At 49.0% G+C, this 26,735-nt stretch overlaps 1 protein-coding gene across 6 annotated transcripts in view; it reads left to right on the top strand.

Moving 5' to 3' along the window:
- The window catches only part of RFFL (ring finger and FYVE like domain containing E3 ubiquitin protein ligase), a 65,704-nt gene that overhangs the window by 36,399 nt on the left and 2,570 nt on the right, over positions 1-26,735 (top strand). For 2 of the 6 annotated variants that reach the window (XM_032591083.1, XM_032591082.1), the window contains 5 exons: positions 11,831-12,018; positions 18,537-18,950; positions 22,085-22,168; positions 23,133-23,343; positions 24,575-24,598. In XM_032591083.1, the coding sequence (XP_032446974.1) occupies positions 11,839-12,018; positions 18,537-18,950; positions 22,085-22,168; positions 23,133-23,343; positions 24,575-24,598 (913 nt within the window). In that variant the 5' untranslated portion in view covers positions 11,831-11,838. Of the gene's footprint in view, positions 1-11,619; positions 11,728-11,830; positions 12,019-18,536; positions 18,951-22,084; positions 22,169-23,132; positions 23,344-24,574; positions 24,599-26,735 lie in introns of those variants that run through there. The other 4 variants (XM_030295194.2, XM_032591079.1, XM_032591081.1 and 1 more) reach the window with 4 other exon arrangements.

Below are 26,735 nucleotides of genomic sequence, written 5' to 3'. Positions count from 1 at the left end.
TTTGCTTTCATTATTATTTAATGGGTACCAGTGAAAACACTTATTAAAAGGAGAGTAATAGAGTATTAGGTAGTTGAGACAATTAACTGAAAAACCCCTCCTCAGCTGGAACCAAGGTGGGCAAGGATGGAAACCGAAACATCTTAAATATTGATTAAGGGCTCTATCTTTAGAAAGTTGGGGGTCTCTTCATAGCGTCAGTACCCCGAAGTTGTAGTGGGTCGGAAATGCAGATGGCCTACTGGATGTATAAATTAAAATTCTGTATTCCCGGGGCTGGTTTGTCTGCCATCCCTTTTACAAGGTCCTCAAGTGTTGAAAGGTTGGCTCGGCGGGTAGGTGGTTTCCACTGTCTCTCCTATGGTCAACTCATTTACCTTGCTCTCCAGCACACAGGCTCTGTTAGTAGTGCTATGGGGAGGGAGTTGTGGGTGGTGAAAGCATCGCCCTCTTTCTGTAGGGCCACAGATTAATCACCCCTAGCTGTATGACCCAACCCGAAGGGCCCAGCCTCTTGATTTAGGAAAAGAACATTGTAATTTCGATGTTTGCAGGATTATTGTATTAAATGAGACAACAGATGCCGACAAAACAACTCACGTGTTTTGTAGTGCTTTTACTTTTCCTGAAAAAAATACTGTTTTCTAGGATCATCTGAGAAGGGATTTCTGAACCCCTGAGTCTAAATACCTCCTATTTTCCCCTTGTCTACCCCTGAAATAACAGCACAGGAAATTCTTTCTCTCACCTAGAGCTTTGATCCTTTATATTAAAGTAGAACTTGGGAACTGGAGGACATAGGAGTCCTAGTGTCTTTGAAGTCTGACATCTCAGAATGAATAGGGGCTCTGGGAGCTGGTTTGGAGAGAGGCAAACATTGAATCCTCCTTAGCCCCATGCCTTATTATAAGGCCAGCCATTTACTGAATGTCTAGTACCATCTTCTCTTTTTGTAAGACTAAAAATTAGCTCATAAAGTACACTCCCTCTTGATACTGAGCACCTACTCTGTGTCCAGCTTGCGAGGTACAGGCAAGTTTATTCCTGTTCCGCCGAAGCTCAGAGAGCCCACTTTCTCAAGTTCATTCCGTTATTCCTTGTTAGAGTTGGATTTAAGGTCACGTCTGACTGAAGCTAAAACCAGAGTAAGATGTAGTTGGGAATTTTTTTTTCCTTTTTTTTTGTTTTTGAGAGAGAGTGCGAGCAAACAGGGGAGAGGGAGAGAGAATCTGAAGCAGGCTCTGCGCTTTCAGCTCAAAGCCTGACGTGGGGCTCGAACCCATGAACCCTGAGATCATGACCTGAGCTGAGGTGGAATGAATGCTCAACCGACTTGAGCCACCCAGGTGCCCTGAGAATTTTTTTTTTAACTCTTGTATTTTCTAAAAATTTAGCCCCCAAATGAAATGCCTAGCTAGGAAATATGCATTATCCACTCCCCACATCCTAAGGACTGCTTGGGAGGATGGACAATGTCTATTAGGATTTAAAGCCTTTGGAAATGTTTTCGTCTGCTGTGTTCCAGCCTTGTGACAGATCCCTTGTTTATGCCCAGCCCAGACACCACTTTACCAGGGCTGCTGATCTGATTCAGGCCTCGGGTGTTAGAGTTCCATAATATACTTGTCTTCTCTGTGACTTAGGTGTTCTGAATTCTTTATCCTAAAGAAAATATCTCAGAAATAATGTCCGTATCACAGAGAACATGCTTCACTCTCCCACGCCCAGCAAGTGAGACCAGTGTGTAATATGGTGCACTTGTGGGTTGCTTACTCACAGGTGCAACAGTGGCCCTGTTTCATGCTCATGGTGTTGTCGCCAGCCCTTTAAACCTTCCCCAGCCAGGGTGGTTACCTTAGGCAGGTTTGCTGGAAAATTCAAGTTGTGACTTTGAGTTTGGGTTTTAAATTAAATAGTTTTGAGGGATTTCAAGTTTCTTTTCAAACTTTAGAAGTGAGCAGCCTTCCAAGTTGAGAGATGATTGTAAATTTCAGGTGAGTTCTCAAGATAAGGATTCTTTATCGTGTGGGTGGTGTGATCAGCTGTGCCGGAGCCCCACCTAACCCAGTCCCTTAGGTGGTAGGAGACTCAAGTTTTGGGGCATCAGAGAGAAAAAGCGTGAGACGTATGGGGCTTTCTGGCTCATAGTCACTGTTAAACATCTAGGCTGTTGCCATTTTAGAATTGTAACTTAAAATGATAATTTCTTCTAGCATGTTATTTATTGATCAGTGATCACTTACTGTGGGTTAGGCACTTTCTGAATATTATTTTTCATCCCTACAATTACCTCCCAACACAGGGATTATCCCTTTTATAGAGGTGAGGAAACAGACTCAAAAAGCTTAAGTCACCTGTCCAAGGTTAGCTACCCTTTGTTTTTGATAAAGGGCTTTTTTTTTTCATAGTCCCTTTATGTCACTATAAATATTGACAAAATGCTTTGGGCCCTAAGGAGAGATAACTAGTACTTGCCTCATTGGCTGTATTGATAAAATACTTGAACGTTCTTCTGACCTCTGTTTGTTCATTTCACCAATTATTTGGGTGCCTGCTGCAAAGTGGTACGGTGCTAGATGTGGATAACAAAGTGAGGACAGGTGGGGTTCCTGCCCTTGGAGTTTCCAGTCTGTGGGTAGATCAGCTGTAAACAAAGCTTTATAATTGCAGATATCGGCAGTGCTCAGGAAGGAAACTAAGGGCAGTGAGAGAGAGGCAGTGTTGACTGAGGAGGACTCCTCTCAATCGGTGGTGTCCGGGTTGCATCCTGAAAGATGAGGAGGAACAACGCAGGCAGGGAGAACAAGCGGAGACCTGGAGGCAGGATGGAGCCGTGTGCTTGACCTCCTAAAGGCCACCATGGCTTGAAGCTTAGCGAGCAGGGAGAAAAGCAGCATGACACGAATCAGAGAAGTGGACTGGTGGCACATGCAGGGTCTTTTAACCATGCAAGGAGTTGAGTTTTCCTTTTAAAATGCAGTGGGACTCTGTTCAAGAGCGTGTGTGTGTGTGTGTGTGTGTGTGTGTGTGTGTGTGTTGGGGAGAAAGAATTGGAGAGAGGCAAGAACAGAAGCTGGGAAGCTAGTTAGGATCAGTTCTTCTACCCAAGAAGCCCTTCTAGACTCTGGAATTACAGTAGAGCGTAAAATCCCTGCCCTCGTGTATTTTTTAAATTCTAGTTAGAAAAGCAGTTAACAAGTAAGCCAGTAATACCAGTTCATGCTGTTAGGCATGAGACTAGAAAATGACATTGAAACTGAAGAGTGAATGGCAGGAGGGAGCCAGGTATGTGATATCCTGGGGAGAAGAGTCCAGGCAGGACTCTTCCAGAAGCAAACAGCAGATTCAACGTCTAAGGAGGGAAGTGTGCCATGTGCATAATAGATCAGAGATGGCGGTTGAGATCTCTGCCGTATTGGGGGGGGGAGGGGGGAAGGGGGGTGGTGACAGGGGAGATGGAGATAGGAATTTATGAATCTTCAGCTTAAAAACAGTACCCAAAGTCACCCGACAGGGCTCCTCTCGGGAGACTATGGATGGAGAGGGTGCCAAAGACAGCCTAGGGGCTCCCAACATTGAAGAGCAGAGGGAGGGGAGAGAGCAGCAAATAGGCTTTGAGCTGGGAGGCAAACCAAGGACACGGAGTTGTGAAGAGTGTTTCAAGGAGGAGGCAAGGGTCACTTGTGTCTGGCTCTGCCAGGAGGTTAAGAGGAAGACAGAGAATTGTCACTTGGATCTGGCCACTTGGGATTCCTTGGTGACCTTGAGAAGAAGAGATTAGGTGGAGTGGTTCAAGCGAGACTGGAGGGTTTAAAGAGTGAAGTTGATGAAGTGAGTTGAGTATTGGGAGAATTTTTTTTTTTAAGGTTTATTTATTTATTTTTGAGAGCAATCGAGCAAGGGAGGGGCAGAGAGAGAGGGAGAGAGAATCCCAAGCAGGCTGCATCGTCGGCACAGAGCCCTGTGTGGGCTCGAACTCATGAACTATGAGATCCTGCCCTGAGCCGAGGTCAAGAATCAGATGCTTAACTGTGCAACCCAGGCGCCCTAGGCTGATTTTATTATTATTTGACTGATTGATGGACTGTGGAATCAGGACTACTTCTTGCAGCATGCAGAGCACGGGCTTCATGGTATAAGCGATTTAGTTTCACATCTTGGCTTTACTACCCTCTAGCTATGACCTTTAGCAAGTTAAGTTCTCTGAACCTTGGTTTTCTCACCTGTAAATGGGATGCACTAATCTAATTTGCCTTGCCAGAATTGTGAGGATCACATGATAAAGCACTAGGTAGTCCCTAGCTCAGTGCCTGACAGATCAGAAGTATTCTTCAAGTGGAGAATGACTACTTTCTTCTCTACTTCTGAAAACATGTAATTACTTATCAATTATTTCAAAGAGGCATAGCTAAGCCATATTGATAGGCTTTCATAGCATTTCCTTTCAAAGTCATTGCAATTGTACTTTAATTGCTTTTTAAGGATAATATACAAGATGAAGCAAAACCTATTCTGTATTAATGATCCATAACGTGGGATACTTTTCGTAATGCACTTACAGCCTAGCTGCTTTTAACAATTCCAGGAATATGGTAGTGACAATTGGCAAACCTCCCTCACGGAACTGCAGGCATTCTTGAAGGCTTGCTTCGTAGCCACTTTCTGATTTGCCCTGTCAGAAAGGTACTTCTTTGAGGATTGTGGGCATTGTAATTCGGTTTTCTAAAAAGGATTTTTGTGAAATCTTACACAGTGGTTCACCATAAGTATGTTAATTCCAGGATGTTGCATCTATGTAAAGCCCGTTGTTGCAGAAGTACCTTGGCACACAGAGCAGTTAATTAAAATCAGAACAGATTGGCTGAGAACCTTGGGGACTTGACTTTACTGCCTTAGATTTTGGAGGTTAGCAAGGTAGTTTGGAGTCGCATTGCAAACTAGCACTTATTTTACTAGGGCACTGACATTCTGACCCTTCTACTCCATGGGTCCATTCTGACCCTTCCGTCCTCCTCGGTAAAGCCCATGACAACCACTGATCTGCTTAAAATTATTTGCCTTGGGCAGGTGAACGAGTGCAGAAGTGACTGTTTTAAAATTACTTAGGATTCTAGGACTTAATGGGGAGAAATCACATTATCTCCCTTCTTGCCTCTAACTACAACTGTACTCAGCCTACCTGGGATAGATCATTTATCTTAACCCTGTTATTAAAACTGTAATTTTCCTGTTCAGCAGAGCTTAGTCTCTCAAGAAATGCCAGCATACTTGTCAAGCTGACACACTCCCACATGCTGACTAGCCTTCTCGGCCCCGGACCGCAGGGTTCCTCCACAGGGAGGAGCAAGTTTTCTTGCTCATCTTGTCCTTACACCTCCCGTCTTCCTCCCGGTCCTGCAGAGCGGTCCTGCAGAGCGGGAGAGGAGAGCCTCGCAGGCTTCAAACAAGCTCCCTGGGACCGCGGTCAGAGACTGTATTTGGGGATTAAATCGCCAAGTCCGTCTTTTCCGAAGAGGGTGAGGGGAATCGGGGAAGGAATTTTCAAACCCTCAAAGAAGATTTGATCATTTTCTTTCAAGATCAGGAGATTTGCAGATCAGAAGGGGAACTTTCTCATGATGGCCGCCATGGGCAAAATTCGTTATACACCCACGGTTGGTTCCACTTCCAGCCCTTTGGTAACACGATCAGATGCCAAGTGTGTGTGTCTGTTTAGGGCTGAGGGATGAAAAAATATTGCCAAGAGAAAAGCGTTTGGTTTGTATGGCAATGTTAAAATTACAAACGCTTTCCTTTCACTCCCTGAGGTAATCCTGAATACAATTGTAATTTAGGCTTCGTATTTTCCGGTTTGGCAAGAGAGTACTTTTAACTGGCCACATTAGGAAATGGTATTTTAATTATATGTCAAAAAGAGTAAAAGCCTGGTCTCCTGACATTGGTGACAGGGTCACCAGTTACTGAAGTTAGCTACTTCAGCACTGGAGACCTCCCCCCGCCCCAGCCCTTTCTGTAATAGTCCTGTCCCCACGTACTCAATATGCCCGGGATAAGACTCCGTTCTCCACCTGCACATGGGGCCGGGGGAAGAACCCAGAGGCAATCTTCAAGTCTTCTCCCAGAGCCAAGACCTCCTGAGTCAGGCCACATACTTGGATAGGCTGATGGCTTTTCTTTCACAGCTCTTCAGAGGAGGCAGTTAAGATTAGAACCAAAGTTGAGAGAATGAAAATACCGCCGTGGAAGATAGATTGTCTTGGTTCTCGACTGAGGAAGACCTTTCTTAGCTCTTCTGTCAGGATGGCCGAGTTGAGCTGTATAGTTGTGCCTCATTGGGGCCAGAGTCCCCTGGGGGGCAAGGACCTAGTCGACCTCACTTTTGGTATTCCCAGTGCCCAGCACAGCACTGGTGCTCCCTAAGTGCTTGGGAAAGCACAGGAATTTAAACACTGTACAGCTGGCTGGCCTTCTGGCTGTTTTCCTGTTGATCATGCCTTGCTCTGCGGGCCTACCCATCGTGTGGCAAAGTCCTTGGCTTTCAGAAAAAATTGCAACGTTTAGATTCCTTGTGCGAAGGAAAAGTTTGTTTTCTTCTTGTGGTTAACATCCCCCCACCCTTGTCTTTTTACTTCATCCGTTCACCTTTGTCTGCTGGCAGCTTATCTTTGGTGACATCTGTCTCCCCTTGCTTCCAGTCTCTGGTGAAAGAGGTGACCTTTCTCCTCCCCGCCCACCCCCAGTCTTTCTTTCTCCTCCTGGCCCTGACTCCCACCTTGTGTTGCCAGCTTCCCTTCCCCTGTAACCTCTTCCTCTTTGGGGGTCTCCTGCAGTTTCTGCATTTCTCTGTCTTGTGTTAGTAACCTGCATCCTCTTTAGCTCTGGCCTTCTCTCTTCCCTTCATGGCCAGAAGTTTCTTCAGAGAATAGTTAATCCTTAGGGCCTGGCTCATCCTCACATCTGACCTGTGGTTAGCCATCAGGTTCTCTCTTCCTTAACTGCTCGGATGAAGAACACATTCACGTTTTCTTGAAACTGGGGCCTGGGTCCATTGGACATTTTGTATTCCATGCGTTCTACTCTCCGGGTCATTTGACAGGAATGATCAATCAATGACAGCATTGATCATTTCTTCCTGAAACACAACCCTCTTCCAGGTGCCCCCCCCCCTTGTTTTTATTTGTTTGTTTTGTTTAGTTTTGGTTTTTTGTTTGTTTTTTTAAATTTATTTTTGAGAGAGAGAGAGAGACAGAGCGTGAGCAGGGGATGGTCAGGGAGAGACAGAAACACAGAATCCGAAGCAGGCTCCAGGCTCTGAGCTGTCAGCACAGAGCCCAACGCGGGGCTCTAACTCGTGAACCATGAGATCATGACCTGAGCTAAAGTCAGCCATTTAACCGACTGAGCCATCCAGGCGCCCCCAGATCGCCCACCTTTGAGCATTCTTCCTTCCACTGTTGTGATGGTTTTCCTCCACTAGCCCTTTAGGTCGGGTCTTCCCTGGGGCACTCCCTGGCCACCCTCTCTGACCCCTCACTGTCTAATTCAGTCTTCTGCCCCGTTCTGGCTTGCCATGCTTCCAGCAGGCTGAGGATTCCCAGACCTTTGTCCTCAACCAGGACTGTGCTCCTGTGTGCTGTGTCCATCAGCAAGTCCCCTGGGTACAAAACCCCACTTGTCGTCTTAACTGCCCCCTGCCTTCACACAGACACATGCCTCCTCCTGAGGACCTTGTCCCTCGTTACAGTTAAGGATTCTACCGTGTCCTGTTGTTTTTTTCAGAGACCCCCAGGATTCGTCCAAGACTGCTTTCTCTCCCCATTCTCCCACTGCTTCAGTTCACTGACACATCCCACGAGTTTGTCAGAGATCTGTCTGTGCCTTTCTCTTACGCCCGTGTCCTCGTGTCTTGACTGTACTATAGCAGCTTCCTGCTCCTAGCCTTCCCCTTGCAGGCTTGTTCCCCAGGCTGCTTACCGGCAGAGTGCCCACTCTAAAATGTAAATAAGATCAGAAAACCTGCTTGCCTGAACCCCTCACCGTGTTCCATTACTTGCAGGATAAAGTCCAGATTCCTTATCGTGGTCTTTAGTGGCTGCTCGTTTGCCTGCTGCACACCCCACCTTTACTCTTGACCCTACTAAACATTTTGTAGTTTCTTTTTGTATTTTTTTTAAACTTAAAACAAATGTTTAATGTTTGTTTATTTTTGAGAGACAGAGAGAGAGACAGCACGAGCGGGGAAGGGGCAAAGAGAGAGAGGGAGATACAGAATCTGAAGCAGGTTCCAGTCTCCGAGCCGTCAGCACAGCTTGCCCATTTCAAGTGGGGCTTGAACTTACAAATTATGAGATCACGACCTGAGCTGACGTCGGATGCTTAACAGACTGAGCCACCCAGGCACCCCCATTTTGTGGTTTCTTTAATGCCATGTTGCATGCAGTTTGCTCTTTCTTGCAAATTCATTTTACTCTGGGCCAGTTACTCTAACAGCAGGATATGTGTGGCATCTCACTGGAAAAGTCTTCTCTGGTCATCCCTCCACCCCTGGGGAGTTGATTGTATCTTTGTAGCCTCCCATATGCTGTAGGAACCTCTGTTAAAGCACTGAGCACCCTGAAATTTCTAGCTTTGGCTTTACATTTCTTTCTGTCTTTTTAAAAAGATTTTAAGTAATCTCTACACCCAACATGGAGCTCGGATTCACCACCCAGAGATCAAGAGACATGTGCTCTACTGACTGATCCAGCCAGGCGCCCCTGCTTTTACATTTCTTGTTCCCCTGCCAGACTGTGAACCCCTCGAGGGTCAGATTTCTCCCTTTACCTGCCTAGCACTGGAAACAGCAAGGCACTGGCTTCCATAAAGGTTGGGTGTGTGGGGGAGTGGAGATTCTGACCAAAGTTGCAGACCACCCACAGCCTGGCTGCGCTGATCCTCGCCTTGCCCCCGCCCCCTTCAGTTACTTGACCCCTTCTGCTAATTTTGTCACAGATGTCCATATCCCTTTTTAGGATAGCCCAGAAAGCCAATGGTAATTGTGGGGGAAATCTCTAGGTTTACTTTTTAATCTGAACCTTGCCAGAGAAATCGTGGCTGAGCTATTGTTATAATGCTCGTAGCAACGACTGATTTGTTTAGTGGCTCTCAGCCCAGAGAATGTCCAGGTGAGAAAAAGGAAGAACAGAAAGGTAGGACTTACTAGAGGCAAGTGTAGTAAAGCAAGGCTTGGGCCCAGGTCTTTTGGTTCCAGATCCTGCATTCCTTGCATTACAACACATGGTCCCAGATGCTCTTGTCCAGGTGATTGAGAGAATCGTACAACCCCTCTTTCAGAGGGGCCACTCTGCTGTTAGCGCCATTATCTTGCCAACACAGAACTCATTTATTTAACTGTTTCTCACTTTGTTTTTCCATGTGAACTATTCATTGCAGTTAAGACTGTCTTCTAGGAACTGAGAGGCCTTGGACAAGTACTAGGCCGAGACCAAGGTGTTTGATGTGTAGGAAATGGAGTGAATGCGATTAAAGTTTAAATACCGTGTGTGATTCATCCTGTAGTCTTTGTTGAGCTATCTATCTGCTGGGCACTGGCTGACTGTCATGGTCCCTGTTCTCAGGGGAGGGAGGGGGGTGGGGGGTGGGAGGAGGTGGATGTGAATCAGACATGCCTGCAAAAGGGAATGAATTCTCCATCAGGAGTATTGGGAAATGCTAGAAGCTAAGAAGGCCCTAGAGTAGTCAGGAGACCTAAGGTTATAGCTGTGTGAACCAGGAAGTGAATCCTCCTGCTGGGCCTCTGTCTCTTCCTCTGTGAGATGACCAAGCTTGAACCAGTTGGCTTCTTACTGTTAGTACTTCCCAGCTTAGCACATGTTTGAACTATGATTTGCAAAGGCACTTTGCATGAGTCAGGAGGCAGAGCAGAAGGTACCATTCTTCTGTGTGACCTGATTATTGAGTAGTAACACTAAATGTTTCATTTATTATTTCTGTAGGCAGAGAGTTCAGGCTCAAAATGTCCATATTGACTGCCATGGTGTACTAAGAAAAGCACGCTCTTACTTCATCACGGCAATGCTTGGCATTTCAGGGGACCCTTTTGCAACTTTAGGTTATTCTGACATTTGAGGGATTGGATCTTCTTTGTTCTGTGATCTTAAGCATCTGGGTGGCTCAGTCGCTTAAGCAACTTGATCTCAGCTCAGGTCTTGATCTCAGTTGTGAGTTCAAGCCCCGTACTGGGCTCCGTGCTGGGTGTGGAGCCTACTTAAAGCATTTGGGGTGCGTGGGTGCCTCAGTCGGCTGAGCGTCCGACTCTTGATTTCAGTTCAGGTCATGATCCCACGGTCGTAGGATTGAGCCCTGCATCATGCTGTGCATGGAGCCTACTTAGGATTCTCTCTCTTTCCCTCTCACTCTTTCTCTCTAAAATTAAAAAAGAAAACCAGGGGCGCCTGGGTGGCTCAATCAGTTAAGTATCCATCCGACTTTGGCTCAAGTCGTGATCCAGCCATTTGTGAGTTCGAGCCCCTTATTGGGCTCTGCACTGGTGGTGTGGAGACTGCTTGAGATTCTCTCTCTTTCTCTATCTCCCTCTGTCTCTCTCTCTCTCTCTCTCTGCCCCTTCCCCACTTACACTTTCTTTCTCTCAAAAATAAATAAACTTAAAAAAAATCTACTCCTTTGGACAAAGGAGCACCCCTATTTGATATGTTAAATGGGACTAATATTCCAGAATTTCTTAATAAACCCATAGAGGCACCTCTTCAGCAAGGTTACAAACATTGGTTGAGCTTCTTCTGTGTGCAGGACACTGCTAGGGTGCAGCACACACATGGCTAAGAAGTCATCCCTGCCCTCAAGGAATTTATGCTTTAGTGGCAGAAAATAGAGGGTAAGAATGTCTGTGCAACCAACTGTTTAAGCTGCTGGGAGAGAGGTTTAGGAAGGACTGGAAGAACAAACATCAGAGCAGTTTGCTCTGCTGGCCGGCAGAGGGGAAATCAAGGTGGGTGGCATGGTACAGGAAAAGAACGTTAGGTTTAGAGTCAGAAGACCTGGGTTTTCAGAATCTCAGTTCTCTGTATATTAGCTGGGTGACCTTGACTTCTTTGAGCCTGGGTTGTCTCATCTCTAAAGGAAATAATAATAGTTCCTCTCCATGGTCATTGTGAATATGGGATTATACTTGTGTGTGTATATGTACGTGTATGATAAAGTCCTTTCTTTTTTTAAGTTAAAAAAAAAAACTTTTGTTTATTTTGAGAGAGAGAGAGAACGCAAGCGGGGGAGGAGCAGAGGGAGAGAGGGAATCCTAAGCAGGCTCCGAGCTGTCCGCGCAGAGCCTGATGTGGGGCTTGAACTCACAAACTATGGGATCATGACCTGAGCTGAATCCGAGTCAGACGCTTAACTCACTGAGCCACACTGGCGCCCCTGATAAAGTTCTATCTATCTGAGCTCTAGGAGCAAATTCATCTTCCTGAATAAAGTGGGTATTCACTTACGATTGCTAAGGCAGTTCTTTACTTGAAGTCAGGTCTCAGATTAAACCAAAACATAGCTCAGCAACCTTTCAAAGGTAGGGTGCCATCTCGGCTGTCCGTGTCGTCCTGGTAGATCAGGCGTCTGTCTTGTGTGCAATGGCCACTGGTGAAGCAGGAGGTGGCGAGAAACCTACGGCCCCTGAAAACATGTCTTCACCTCGACGCTCGACTCTGGCAGCAGGTGTGGATTGAATATCCCGGCTCACTTGTGCCCTCGGGAATGGGGGAATGCAGTAGAGGTGTGTCTTAACTCTGACCCTTTTCCCCTTCCTCCCTCGCACCAGATTTTATCATGTGGGCAACCTGCTGCAACTGGTTCTGCCTGGATGGACAGCCTGAGGAGGTCCCCCCGCCCCAGGGAGCCAGGACGCAGGCCTATTCCAACCCTGGGTACAGCTCCTTCCCCTCCCCCACAGGCTCGGAACCAAGCTGCAAGGCTTGCGGGGCCCACTTCGCGAACATGGCCAGGAAGGTGAGTGTTGACTTCACGGCCTGCTGGGCCGCTACAGCCTCAGGTCCTCGGGCAAGCCTGCCGACCCCTCCGTAATGCCTGTCGCCTTGCCGTTGCCTGATCCCATAACCCACACCTGATCCCTTCACAAGATTGTTAAAGAAAAACTAGCCCAAAGCAGAGCATCTCAGCGTAGATTTGGAGCCAGATAGGCCTGAATTCAGATGTCAGCTTTGCTGCTTACAAGCCATATGACTTAACTTTTCTGGAGATTCTTTCCCCACCCCCGTCTCTAAAATGGGGGTGTAATAGTCATACGCGTCGGACAGTGTCGTGAGAATAAAATGGTTAGGCCACCAGGGGCGTCCAGCATGATGCTTGGAACGGAGCAGGCACTCAGTGTTACTCCCTTCATTCGCTGTCGTCATAAGAAGCCCGGCCGCAGATTAACTTGTTCTTTTTATCACTCGCAGTGCCGAGGACATCTCAGGTACATCAAGACCCTGACAGGACAAAGACCGGGGCTCTTTACTGTAGCGACTTCACTGGCCGTGCGCAGTAGTCATCATGTTTTCCAGATTAGCAAGCAGCAGGGGAGACCAGTGGCTGGGGAGTTGTGCCTGGGTGCGGGCGTCCCTGGTTAGGGCTCAGAGGCGGCATATTCTCCTCGGTCAAGCACGGCCGGGGCTGAAGGTGAACCCTGACCTGGGAATTCCTGCATTCTTCTGCAGAGCGGGCAGTTTGCAGCCCTGGATGTGATGTTAGAATGGCGCTGATGGGGACTTTGAGAGGAAGAGCTACTTTTCAAGCCACGTGCTGTATGCCAGGGTCTGCTGTGAGCTGTGTGGATGTTTTGGTTTCATTTCATCCTCGCAGTGTCTCTGTGATAGAGGTTTCAGGGTCCCGAAATTCCCATTTTACAAATGAGAAACTGAGGCTTTAGAGTTTAACCATTAAGAAGTAGACTGTCAAGTTCCTGGCAGATGGCGTAAGAGGGATTGAACGACTCCCGTCTTTTCCCTCCACTTAGGTAGTGCCCCAAGATCATGTGGTTAGTAGAGGGCAGAGCCAGGATTCACACCCAGCTCTTTGAATTCCCAAGCTGCCTCCCAGAAGACATTCAGCACGTCAGAGAATTCCTGTAGCACTGACCACCCTTTTGTTCCCATAAGGTGGAGGAGGACTGGCATTTTGCCTCGTAGGTTGTGTTTTGCCTACGCTCCACTGCAGCGAAGGTGGGCCCTCAGCAGAGCTTTGCCGCGATTTGCTTGGCCGCCCTGGTCACTGCTAGAATGCCACCAGAGAGGCCACTGCAGGTGGCCAGGGAGCTGTGGTTCAGTGGCTGCGACGCTGTTCCCCTTACACTTAGACTGGAAGTTCGAGTCCTTGGACGGAAGCCGATGCGGAGACTAGAAGGAGCTGGGAGTCCTCTTAGTGATGGAGATGGTGGGGTGGGTTCGGGAGCCGAAGCAAGATGGGCAGGAGGCCCATGGGCTGCTTGTCACCTGCCGGGCACTGAGCTTGGTGTTTCAAATGCGTTCCCTCTTTGACCCCTTAACACAGCCTATGAAACGTGTGTATTGTTTGTTCCCATTTTAGAGATGAAGAAATTGCTCTCTCTGTTTAAGGTAGTCAGTAGTTTCCAGGACTCCTCAGGTGCAACTAGAGTCTGTTGGATAGTCCAAGACCTTGCTGTTTTCAACGAGAAATGCTGGGAACAACTGCGGGAAGAAGTGGCAAAGTAACTTCCTGTTCCTTTGGAACAGGAAAGACATTTGTTTCAGTGAGGCTGCGTGAATTTGCTCTAGGTTTGTGTGACCTTTTCTTGAAAACATCAGTTATACCCTGTGGAAGGCGAGTGGAGGGGAGCAGAGAGCGAGCACAGTGATGGTGATCAGCTCGGGCACCAGCACACTAAGCGTGTCGAAAAGCATGTTGAGAGAACCAAGGGATCTGGCGAGTTCCTGACATTTCTGAGCCAGAAAAGAGAATGAGTGAGCAAGGAAACTGCCCCCCGAGAAGAGAGAATGGCGGGTAGGTGAACGTGGGAGGAGGCTTCATTTTTGTGTATGGTGCCTGTTTCCACCTGACGTAAATGTTTGCGCATGGCCCATCTTCAGAGGTGGAGCACAGGACGGGGATTCTGTTGATTTTGTTTGCAACTCTGTCCCTAGTGCTAGTAGAACAGTGACTGACATGCAGTCGTAGGCAATATGATTTTATAAATGAATGAATGACTAGGCAGTTGAGTTGCCAACAGTTTGTAAAGGAGGAAGTAGGCTGGAGAGTTTCTGTTTTCATTACTTCGTGGTTGATAATTCCATGCTGAAGATTTTCATTGAGGGCCCAACTCTGCTGCTGCAGCAGTGTGCTCACAGCTAGAGGTTACAGGTTTGTGGAGACGGAGCTGAGTCGGCCTTTCCCTCGGGGAGCTCCCTGGCTGGCTAAGGAGGCCCTCATAGCAACTGTGCAAGTTGTGTACTAGGGAATCAGGCATTGCTGGTAAATTGAGACACCAGATAATTCTAGCTGGATGAAAGAAAGTTTATTGATCTGCAAAGCAGCGGCTGAAGTAAAGACACCAGAGGTGGGGCAAGTGCCAGGTGTGTTTGGGAACTGTGAGTGGCCTGTTTGGCCAGAGTGCAGGATGCTCGAGGAGTTAGGGTGGACCACGCTGGGATCAGATGGTGAAAGGCCATGACTTCCGCTGGAAGGAGCTTGTCACCAGATAGCAAGGAAGCGCAAGAAAGATTTTGAACAGGAACAAAGAGATCAAAGAGATAAGGAGAAAGCTTCTGTAGCAAAAGAGCTTTTGGGGGGTATGAGAGGAAGAAAAGTTCCAGTTTGAACGGAAAAAGATGGCTATGGTACGATGTTGTCTTGCCACAAAAATAATTAATTTTGTGTAATTCACAATGGATTTTGTGAATATTAAGGATGTTTTCTCCTAAGAGAATTTTTCATTTGTAACTTCCTTCTTAAGTGGATCAGCATTCATATCTTTAGGGCTTGGCAAATAACAACCACAGGCGTTTAAAACGTGTTTTCTAGAAGTTGGTTGAAAGGAAATGATTACGAGGATCCTGCTGTTTTTCTTTTCTTCATTGTGGTCAGTGTCTCCTGAATACTCATCCAGTACAATGCACAGATAACATTCAGGACTATCTGGAGAGAACATAGCTTGTACCCCCTGCCTTAGAGTTTTTAGTCCTAGAGAGGGATGACAAGCCAAAGGTTTTGCCCCAAGCCAGAAACCTCCCCTGTATTTGCAATACCCATGTGTAGTTTGGCAGGGGCCCCGACCGTTTTTGGAAAGTGGGGTGGGGGGGCTGGTGCTCAGCCTCTTTAGTTGGACCAGTTGGGGGAGGCTGCGGAGGAGGAGGAGGTCGTACTTAGAAACTGGAAGAGATCTTGGGATCTCAGAGTACTGGCAGAAGCTCAGAGATAAGGCAAAGGGGGAAGGGAATAAAAGGTGACTGTGTTACCTTTTTTTGTGAGTGCCCACCTTATGCTAAGGTTTCCTATGCATGATCTCATGTAATGCTTTCAGTAACCCTTAGAGGTGGGTTGACCTTCTGATGTTACAGGTGAGGAATCTGATGCCCTGGGAACTTACTTGTTTTGTACAAGTTCCCTTAACGAGGAAGGGACCTGCCAGGAATGAATCCTAACTGTGTCACTCCTCAGGCTGTCCTCTTCCTCCCGCAGTGGGCTGCAAGGAGAAATGCCCATAGGAAGGCTGGTGCGGAGGAGGGGCTGTCCCACCTGTGCCAGGGAGTGTGCACGGGGAGTGGGGAGGAATAACAGAAGGGCAGATTAGCCAAGGAGAGCGACCTGCCCTCCCCTGCCCCCCACGCCGGGCATCCCTTGAAGGGTGGTGCCTGCCTGGAGGTGCTGTACTCTTGGCAATTTTGCAGGGATGTTGGCTTCGCTAACTCATCTTTCATGCTTCCTTGTTACTCAGTTGGTTTGCAGGGGTTGCTAGAATTTATACACACGTGTTGCCTTTGCTCATTCTGCCCACGTTTGTTGACAGCCGTTTTCTCCTTTCCCTTTGTCTGTCCTGGCTCTGCAGGCTGGTATGCTAGCCTGGAGGCTGTCTCACTCCTTGAGGGGGTGTTTCAGATGCCGGCTGACTTGAGAGTCCCCTGCGAGCAAGGGGATATGGAGAAGCTGGGTGGCTGCCTTTGCATTCTGATCTTGCATCCAATAATCCAATAAGCTGGGCACATTTGAAGAAAGAATAGAGAGTTGTTTAGATCTGGCTGATTGAGCAACTCAGGGCTTTTTAATTGCGTCAGGCTAGGTCTTGTCAAACTGCATTGACTTAAGTAACGTTCCACGTCAGGACCTGCAGCTTTATTATACCAAAGCCTCGTCATTTCATGATCAGTCATCCTAAACGTATTTCATTTCCCAATAGAAAAGCTTTAGATCTAAGTGAACCCCCCAGGACCCCAAAACATCTATTTTCCACCTGAGTGGCTACAGGTTTCAGGACTCATGCAGCCATGTGTCCTTTTAACTTGGGCTCTGACCATTTTATTGTCTGGTTATGACTGTAGAGAGTGAGGGAGCTGGATATGTGTCCTTTCAAAACGCCTTCTAAGTATGAGTGGTCAAAACTGGGTGGTAGACATGCCCGTTTCCCTTTATGACACAAATGCCACTTGGAGCCTTCTTCAGCCTGCACAGGGGTATCTGATCTCGCCTAGGAGAACCTAAGTCTCTCGGGCATTCTTGCGAGTTTGAATTCAGCTTTCTATATTTAGAAGAGAGGGAACAGAAATATTTAGTTAATGCTCAAGTCACCAGAGGATGAAAAGTTTTTAATTTCTTTAGAGGACTAGTGTGTGCTTCCAGGGCCATGCCAGCGTGCCCACGGATTACCTCTGCCGTGGGAGTGTGGCCTGCTCTTGGCTGGGACAGAGCTCAGTCAGATGTCGCTGTGCTGGCTCAGCCTGTAGGGCAAGAGGCTGAGGATTTGCTTCCTGTGAGTTGAGCAAGCCCTTGTGTGCTGTGTGGTCTGCCGTTATGGGAGAGGCTGCTGTCATGCAGTACCTCCTACCTGCTAGGTGCTCTCGTCGTGCGGCTGGGACACTCTGCACTTGCGCAGATGAGAGCTCCTTAATCGCGTCTGGGGGGCCCCTGTAGCTGTCTGAGTATTTGCCTTGGGTATGCTGCCGTGCGTCTCTGGATTGCCAGCACTCTGGGCCTTCCTGGGGGGGGGGGGGTTGGAGATGGAGAGCCAGGCCCTGGACTAGGTCCTGCTGTAGGCTTGACCGGGACTGAGTTAGGCAGCATGGCCTGGTGCAACGGGCGTGGCTGCGGACATTCCCCATGGACAGGCCTGCAGTGTGAGTCCCAGCTCTGCTGTTCCCTGCCTGCCCTCGAGTACGGTGCTTAATTTCTCTGGGCCTCGCCTGCTTGGTGAAACAGGGAGGCCTGTTAATAATGATTGATTAATGATTATGTACATTAATACATAATACAGTGATACAGTAGTGCTTTGCGGGGTTGCTTTGAGAATTAAATGACAGGCCCTAGCACATCGTGGCCTCTCAGTAAATTTAATTAATAATAGTAGTAACCACCATCGTACGTATGCATTTGCTTTCTTTTCTCAGCAGTAAAATAGAAAGAATCGTAGTTGAGAGTTTGAATCCTGGCTCTCAAAATTATCTCCCATTTCCTAGATATAATTAAAAGAGTTAACACTTATTGAAGAATCACGTGTCAGATATGCTAAATGCATTCTCTCTTAACTATACAATGGTCATATGAAGTAGATACTATTATTGCCCCCATTTTACAGATGAGGAAACTGAGGGCTAGAGAGGCTAAGTTACACACCCAAGGTGATACCATAAAAAATGGGGGAGAGGGGCACCTGGGTGGTTCAGTCAGTTAAGCGTCCAACTCTTGATTTCCACTCAAGTCATGATCTCACAGCTTTGTGAGATTGAGTCCCGAGTTGGGCTCTGTGCTGATGGTGCAGAGCATGCTTATGATCCTCTGTCTCTCTGTGCCCCTCCCCTGCTTGTGCTGTCTCTCAAAAAATAAATAAATAAACTTTTGAAAACAATGGAGGGGGGAGACTAAATAAAAATGTTGGTTTTTTTTTCCGACCCTAAAGTTGGTATTCTTAGTAACCTCTGTTTCTCTATCTGTACAATGAAAAAGTAAGCCTCAACTGGAATAATAAACGTAGCGTCCTGTACATGGATACACAGATGCATACGGGGCGGGGGGAGGTCTGCCATCTGGCGGTGGTGTTTAACCTGAAAAAGGGAGCTGGCACCCGCATCCTGGGGCGCCTGGCTGGCTCAGTCGGTAGAGCGTCCGACTCTTGATCTCGGGGACGTGCGTTCCAGCCCCATGTCGGGCCGCGGGGCCTACTTTAAAATAGCCTAAAAAATAGGTAGCTTAGTACAAGTAGGAGTGATTGGGGGAGGCCTTGCTAGGCATGCAGCCGTAGGCCCCCATCCCACCCCTCTTGTCCTCCGTCTGACATGGTTTCCGCTGCCTCTTGCTCTAAGCAGCAGACCTGCCTGGACTGCAAGAAGAATTTCTGCCTGAGCTGTTCGAGCCAGGTGGGAAACGGGCCCCGCCTCTGCCTTCTGTGCCAGCGGTTCCGAGCCACAGCCTTTCGGCGGGAGGAGCTCATGAAGATGAAGGTGAAGGACCTCAGGGACTATCTCAGCCTCCATGACACCTCCACCGAAATGTGCCGGGAGAAAGAGGAGCTGGTGTTCTTGGTGCTTGGCCAGCAGCCCGTAATCTCCCAGGAGGGCAGGACTCGCGCGCCCACCTCGTCCGCGGATGTCCCCGAGCAGCAGGCCTTCCTGACCCAGCCTCGCGCCAGCACGGTACCTCCTACCTCGCCTCACCTCGCCTCTTCGTCCGCACAGGCCACCTCTGTTCCCCCAGCCCAGGCTCAGGAAACCCAGCAGGTATGCACCGGGTCACGGCCGCCCCCGGCCGATCAGGGGGCTCAATGCGCTCTCCTGCTCGCTGTGTGCGAGTGGGCGTGAGGCTAAGTGTCCCTTCTGCCTACTGATGCAGGCATGTTTTCTGGACATCAGACCCCGGTTTTGTTTTTTTCAGAGACGATAATTGCACAGAATCAGGTATTTTTGTGGTTTTTGTATCTTCTCAATACAGACATATATCCTGTAGTCAGTTTTAAAAACTCATTGTTCCAGAAATATTGTGAGAAAGCTGTTAATTCCAATTTAGTTCTGTGCAGACTGCCCTCCTGCTTATCTTTGTTATCAGTCTTCCTTAGCCAGGTGGGGAGCTCGGTGCCTTAGTAACCGTCACAAGGCACGTAGGAAAAGGCACATGGAGAGGGAAGGGAGAACGGAGGAACACTGCGACCAAAACACGGTCGCTGCTTCTCTCGCCAGTCACCGTTTGGGTCAGGTTGTGGTTGGTATACTATGGAATGGGAAGTGGCCTTGGCATCCTCCCAGGGGGCTTAGAAACAGCAGGCAAAGAGCAGCACATTGGCGGAGCTGTGAACCAGGCCTGGGGAGTACAGAGCTGCCTGTGCCTTCAGGAAGCCCCTGTGAGAGGGAAGGTAGATGTGCACACCAGCTACCGGGTCAGAGCAAGGCCAGTACACTTACCCAACGTGTCAGGATTGGTGGCGCCCCAGAGATACACTGAAGTGCCTCGGTGACCCTTTTATTTTTCTGGCATTAGGATGTAGAAGATCTGGTTTCCATATCCAATCTGTCACTGACTCTTTGGTCACCTTGGGCAAGCTTTGAGCCTTCATCGATGAAATGGGGTTAGCGATCCCAGACCACTTTTGCTCTCACCAGGATGTTGGGAGGACTGGCTGGCGTGACAGCGGGTCTGAAGAGCTGGGAGCCTCTTACAGCTGGCTTAGCACTAGTGTTAGGTCCTGTGCAGGCCGTGGCTGGCCGCTGCCTCTTGCTTGTGACCCCCTCCTTCGCCGGGACTGGGCCCCTGATTCAGCTCTGGCAGGCACTGAGGCATAAAGGCCAGGGTGCTGGCTTACTTCACCTGTAGTAAACTCACGTAGCTCTCTTGGGGTCTGTGGTGTGCCCTCTCCCCAGCTGGAGTTTAACTCTTACCTACACTGGGGTTCTGTCTCCTGGCAGGTTTTACCCCCTAGTATGACTTCCTCCCTTGGCTGGGTTGAGCACTCCTGTTTATGGGGAGCCTGGAAAGTAACTTGAGGAAATTGCTGTTCCCTAAAGAACTTTCAGGTGGGTTTTTCCATGAAAGGAGTAGGTTCTTAACTTCCTGCCCTTAAGCAGAAGTTCCAGGCTGCACCCGCAGGTCACAGCTCACATCCCCTGTTCTGGTGACATCTGCAGTTTTCAAGCCAGGAGAAGAGACATGGGAAGTCAAGTAACTCGTGCAGACTACCTGCACCTAGGACGCAAATCTGCCATGGCGTCCGCTCCAGGCTTCTTTCCCTTCCCCTTAGCACCCTGGCCATCACTACTAGGGATAGAAGTGGGTGGAATAAGCAAAATAGTGGGTAGACACTAGTTACAGATTTTGATTTAGCCAGTGGGCAAACTGAAAAGACAAGAGCATGCTTTGCAGTGTGGATTCCAGTTTCTCTTTCTAGGAAAAAAAGGACATACAGAAGCTTATGGACATTTTTCTAGGAAAAAAAGGACATACAGAAGAGTCTACTTAGGAGGTTAGGCTCGGAAAGGCTTTGTAACTCCAGGAGACTGGTGGGTACCACATCCACGTAAAGCTAAGGGAGAACCAGATACTGTTTTGGGTGCATCCCCATACATGTATGCTACATGTGTGATCTCACCATCACCTGGCATTTTTGGTGGTGGTGGTGATTTTTACTTTTCATTTCCATTGTAGTTATTGGCCTCTTCTTAATTAGCTCTATGTCATGCATCGTAATCTGGGATGAGTGGTTGGGGCCATGGGGGACTGGTTTCCTGGGCTGTCCCTTTATTGTTCTGAGAGTCTGGAGGAAAGGCCTGTGAGCTCAGACACCTGTTCGCTCCTGGCTCACACCAGGGCCTCTGCTTGGAGGGAGCAGTGGGTGAAGAGGCTCTAGTTAAGGGGGTTGTGGCTTAAATGGTGATGCGGGGGTGGGGTGGAGTGCCTGCGTGGTTTAGTTGGTTAAGCATCTGACTCTTGATTTTGGCTCAGGTCCTGATCTCCCACTTTGTGAGATTGAGCCCCGTGTCAGGCTCTGCTTACTGACAGTGCAGGCCTGCTTGGGATTCTCTCTTCCTCTCTGCCCCTTCCCCACTTATTCTCTCTCTTTGTCTCTCAAAATATACATTAAAAAAAATGGTGATGGAACTAGGAGGCTCACAGTTTTAACTACTCTTTGACAAAGCCTTTTGAGAAGTTAGAATTCTAAACTCCTTAAGCATAGACATCTGTCTTTATAGTTTTAGGCTAATAGATTCTCTGGTGCATTAAGGTAATTTTTGACCAGGTATCAAGATAGCTCTTAGTAATAGTGTGCACTGCTGGTTGGAGCACATTTCTAGAATGTAAGAGCGGTGACTGGATGGAAGAGAGGGAACAGAGTGATAAGGTCTAAAAAGTCTCATCTGGGTCAAATGAGGAAGCCAGGGAGATACGGTGTGGAGGCGAGAAGACATGACGTGAACAATTTGTGAGAAGATCGTGGACATTGGTTCCAGGGTAGAACCAAGGATGGTGGTAGAAGTTACAGGAAGGGCAGTTTGGGATCAGCGTCAAGGAGAACCTGGATGGCAGTTAGAGAGCAGCCCGCAGTGCAGTGGACCTGTGGTCCTCCCCTCACTTGGACTGTTCAAGCTGAGATCACATTGATGGTGAGTGGCCACTAATGCCACCCTGGTGGTGAGCAGAAGTAATGTATTGCTTGTTTTTTAGAGTTGAAATCTGTTTGTATTGTTTCTCCCCCCGACAGAGTCAGTATTAAAGAGCAGTCTTTTGTAATGCTGTGGTTCGAGACACCAGATTTCCGGGGGAGATGGGAATACGTTTGGATATGGTATGAGCTGGGAAGAGGCCCATGCTGTGCAAATCCCTGGGTCGTCTCTGTGGATGTGATGGCACCTTTCTCTTCCCACAGGCCAATGGCCATGTGTCTCAGGACCAAGAGGAACCCGTCTACCCGGAGAGCACAGCCAGAGCACCTGCTGAGGATGAGACCCAGGTGGGGCCTCTGCTCGGGTCTGTGCCTTTGCCTTTGTTCTTTCACTGGTGTTGCCAGGCTGTGATTGGGACCCTCTCAGCGGACTCAGAAGTGAAGAATCAGCCTGTGATGATAGTCTTACAATTCTGTTTTCAGGGGTGGAGCTTAGTGTTAGCGTTCCAGATAAACCTTGGAAGCCGTCAGTTGTTAAGTGAGGAGTTGTGAGGTCACAGTGGAGACCAGGGAGCCTCGCGACCCCTTTGTTTCTAGTCTCTTGCCTTTCTGTAAGTCGCCAGAGGGCAGGCTCCTGGTGCTGCCGCGCAAATCTTGTCGTTCTTTTCTTCTGCTTCTAGCACACAGTAGCTATTGTCAGGAGAAGGAGGTCAGAAAATCAGGAGGAAAGATGAGACGGAGTTCAGGCTTCAGCCACGGCGGGGCCAGTCCAGAGGGCACAGCCAGCAGGGCCACGAAGCTGTGGTCGAGGTCGCGTACAGAGGAGTGCTGGCCAGGGAAGTCTGCCTCTTCCAGAGGGAAGCAGAACTCACTCCAGGGGAGAGGGGAAAGGCCAGCACCACGCTTGGTGGTTTCTTGTGTTGCTACCTTTAATCTTCACAGGAACCCTGTGCGGCAGGACGGCAATTTCTCCTTTACGGAGGGGAAGACGGGCTTAGAGAGGCGAGCAACTTGCTCGATGGTGTTTAGCATCAGTCGGTGGAGGAGTCAAAATTCGGGCCGCGTGACTCAAACCGGTGCGCCTTCTCCTGTATGACACCGGTTGGTGGGTTTGGGGCTGGCTGTGCCTGAGCCCAGGACCGTGGGTCAGGAAGAGACTGGGGGCTCTTTTGCAAAGCAAAGCACCAGGCCAGGTCCTCTTCCTGCCTCTGTTCCTACTTACTTCTTGAGGTCGGGCCCAGAAGTACGGTCTCTTGGCGAGAGCTTGCCGAGGTAAGAGCTGAGCCCACCGATCTCACCGTTGCCATTGCAGTCTGTCGACTCAGAGGACGGCTTCGTCCCAGGCCGGAGGGCCTCTCTGTCTGACCTGACCGACCTGGAGGACATTGAAGGTCTGACCGTGCGGCAGCTGAAGGAGATCCTGGCGCGCAACTTCGTCAACTACAAGGGCTGCTGTGAGAAGTGGGAGCTGATGGAGAGGGTGACGCGGCTGTACAAGGACCAGAAGGGCCTCCAGCACCTGGGTGAGGGGCCGGCTGCGCGGCAGCTGCACACGGACCCAGACCGCTTGCTTGCTCTCACTCTAAAGCCTGACGGCACCGACCTGACTAGATTTCCGTGTTTTTAGCCAAGGAAGGAGTCACCTTACGCATCTGCACCGGCCAGTAATAGCTGCCATTTGAAGTTGAGTGCCAGGACCGGGTTAGGCACCGTGTACATTCATTTAATCCTCAGAGCTGCCTGCGAAATAGGCATGATTGGCATTACCCTTTTATTGTAGAGCCTGTATTTGAACTGAAGGCATCCTGGACGGAGTCCATAGCCTTTCCCACCACGTGTCCCCCTCCCCCCCCTCCCACCCTGCCATACCCCGCCCAGCAATACCCTCCTGAGCAGTTGGGAGATGAGGAGGTGCGTCTGCACACGTGGTACAGGGGAATAGATCTATTCTGCCTGATCGTGGGCTTTCCCTGCAGTCATTTCCCAAAGCATTCTACACGGCATCAGTTTTAGGCAGTGCCCAGTAAAATATCTAGGCCTGTGGTTGAATGAATTTGGGGAAAGAACTTCGTCTCCCTATTACCGATTCATGAGGGACGCCATAGGAAAGGCAGAGAAGTCCTGTGGAAGAGGAGTGTGTATTCAGCTGTTTTTAAACTCTTTTCCTAAAATTTCACCCAGAGCCCTCTCCTCCCCACCTGATTTAGCTTCTGCAATCAGCATTTTGATTCCGTGCATGCTGTTGGTGGTCGAGATCCGATTTCAGGCTCTCCTGTCCCACCAGTTTATCAGAGTTGAGGATGTCTGACTAGTCGCCTGCTCACAGACTCACTTTCCTCTCTGGGATTGTCCCCAAAATCCCTGTAGAGTTGTGATGTCCTGGGGAATAGGACATGGCCCCATGGGAGTACCTCATCCAGACTCCTTGGCTGACTGTTCCTTCCTTCTTGATGTTAATGCTGCTTTGAAAGTGATAGAAAAGGATACTGTGCCTCTGCAGGGTCCTGCCTACTTGGCAGTGTTGTTCATCCAAACCAGTGGAATCCCTTTTACCAAGACTGGACCGGACATGCCAGCGGGAGCTGTGTGTGAGCTCTGAGCGTGTGAGCGAGGAGGGCGGGCGTCTGGCTGGGCTCTTGGCCAGCCTGGCTCCCAAGCAGGGAAGCGGTCCGAGCACAAAGTGAGGACAGGCTGGTTGGAGACGTTCCTCACGCCATCACACATTCAGACATCTTCTTTTTCTTTCCTTTGCAGTGTGTGGTGCTGAAGACCAGGACGGTACGTAGTTGCTTCTATTTGGGACCGTGCTTGGACTCTGAGCTCTTCTGTCTTTCCCCTCTGCTAACCCTGCTTCCTCTTAGCAGGCTAAGAATTGTGAGCGTATTGGCATCTAGACAGCATAGGGAAAATTTCACGGAGAACCAGGGCTTCTCAGCATCTTTAAAAACTGTCCTTCTCGCCTCCCTGGGAAAGCTGGGGAAGGTGAAGAGTGGCAGCCTACCCAGGGGCATACTGATGTGCATGTCTCAGGGTTGCCAGAGCTTGGGAGCCAGCATCTGTAAAATATTTACCAAAGCGAGCGGCGGCGTGTGTCGCATTCGCTTCATTTTTCATACTCCTGCTGCTAAGGCGCTCCTTCCCCTGCAGTTTTCACTCTGTTCTGGTCTGAGTGGGGAGGGTCTCTGCATGTACCTGCAGAGAAATCACCTGACATGTTTCACAGCTCCTGGTACCAACCAAAAAGAGAGGGAGGTGACTTGAGCCTTGTTCATACAGGGCTGGGCGGTGGCTGGAGCTGCTCTCGGGATGGAGCAGGAAAGGTGTCACATGTGGTGCTCTCTGACCACAAGACTCCTATACCACCCTGCTGCCACACCCCCACCTGGGTGTTAAAGACAGCCACTGGGCTGCAGGTACCCCAGAAAGCACTACAGAAATCTGGCGGGGCCTGGGCTTCATTCTAAAAATACCTTCGTTCTGCCTTTTGAAAGCCTCAAGGCTGTGCGATTGAGCTCTGCCCCCAAGAGAGAATGTTCTCAGAGTAGTGTTGGGGCCTGCAAACCATTTTAAAACTTTCAGAAGACTCTCCCAAACTTGTTCTTTAGTAAAATGGCCTTTTGCTCAGATAAATCCTCAAACGTTGAGTTCTCGGCCCCCACAAACCCTTGGGGGTTCTAGACTCACCCCCTCTCCTGGTGCCAAGATCAGGCTAATCCACATGCTGTCTTTTTTGTTTGTTTGTTTCTCTGGGAGAATACTGGCAACTGAGTAGATGGGTTTATTGTTGTTCCTAAGAACAGCAATCAGTATGATATTCTGTAGTTCGCTCTAGATCATTTTATGTATATAGTTCAGTCCTTTCCAAACCCCTGTTGGGGCCAACAACTGCTCGAAGGGGCCAGTAGGTTTCACTGCCTTTCACAGCTAGCCCACCTCAAATGTTGCCTGACTTTTTGAATAGTCCGGGAAACAGAAGAAAGTGCAGAGCAGCAGTGGCATGGGACAGGTGACTGGCACGCGACCAGCTCCCTGCTTATGGCTACCTGGTTTGGGCTACCATTTAAAACATGCTGGGGATGGCTGGGATTTTGGACGTGGATTTTCTGTTTGCACTAAACTAGGATCCTGGCCATGCCCACTGTACCTCATCACTGGCCCAAGCCAGCCAGCTGCTACTAGCCCTGTGCACGGAGCAGCTGATACTAATTCCATAGTCCCTGTCCTTGGGCCACTTGCCCGGAAGGCCTGCCTGCTGGGATTCGAATCCTGGCTCCTCTACTTAGCAGTTGTGTGTCCTTGGGCAAGCCACTTAACTCCTTGGCCCCAGGTGCCAAGAGTACCTACTTCCTAGTTTCTAATGAGGAATCAGAGAGTGAAAATACGCAAAACTCTTAGGACCCTGCCTGGCACAGCATTCCGCAAACGTGAGCTGCTAGCACTCCTTTGGGAGATGTTCATTTATGAGACATTTAGAGAACACCTACCACATGACTGGCATGTTAGGGATTCAAAGAGAAATACCCGACCTCAGAGCAGACAACAAATGCCAAGTGTAGAACTGCAGAAATTGATGGAATTTGTTGAATTAAGGAGCTCCTGGTGTGGTGGGGGAGATAAACACTGTGATCCAATGCGAGGAGCAGGCGTCGGGGGGTGGGCACAGAAGAGGGAGCTATGATCTCTGCTGGGCTCTTCTGCCCGGAAGTCCCCTCTGAGGAGGAGGCCCTGGGGAGGTCTGTGGGATAGCACAGGGGGCCCCCCTGATCCTTGGCTATATGAAATTGGGGATATGTTTACCGATAAGCCCTGCCATCGTTAACAAGCCGTTCACTACAGTACCATTTAGATCTAAACTTTTTGGAACCAGTTCTTTATCTTTTCAGCATGTTCTGCCTCAGGGGATAATGAGTCCCCA

Source organism: Lynx canadensis, chromosome E1 (assembly GCF_007474595.2).
Source record: "Lynx canadensis isolate LIC74 chromosome E1, mLynCan4.pri.v2, whole genome shotgun sequence".
Lineage (NCBI taxonomy): Eukaryota > Metazoa > Chordata > Mammalia > Carnivora > Felidae > Lynx > Lynx canadensis.
Note: the sequence above shows the minus strand (reverse complement) of the source record. Positions and strands in the feature narration are given on the sequence as shown.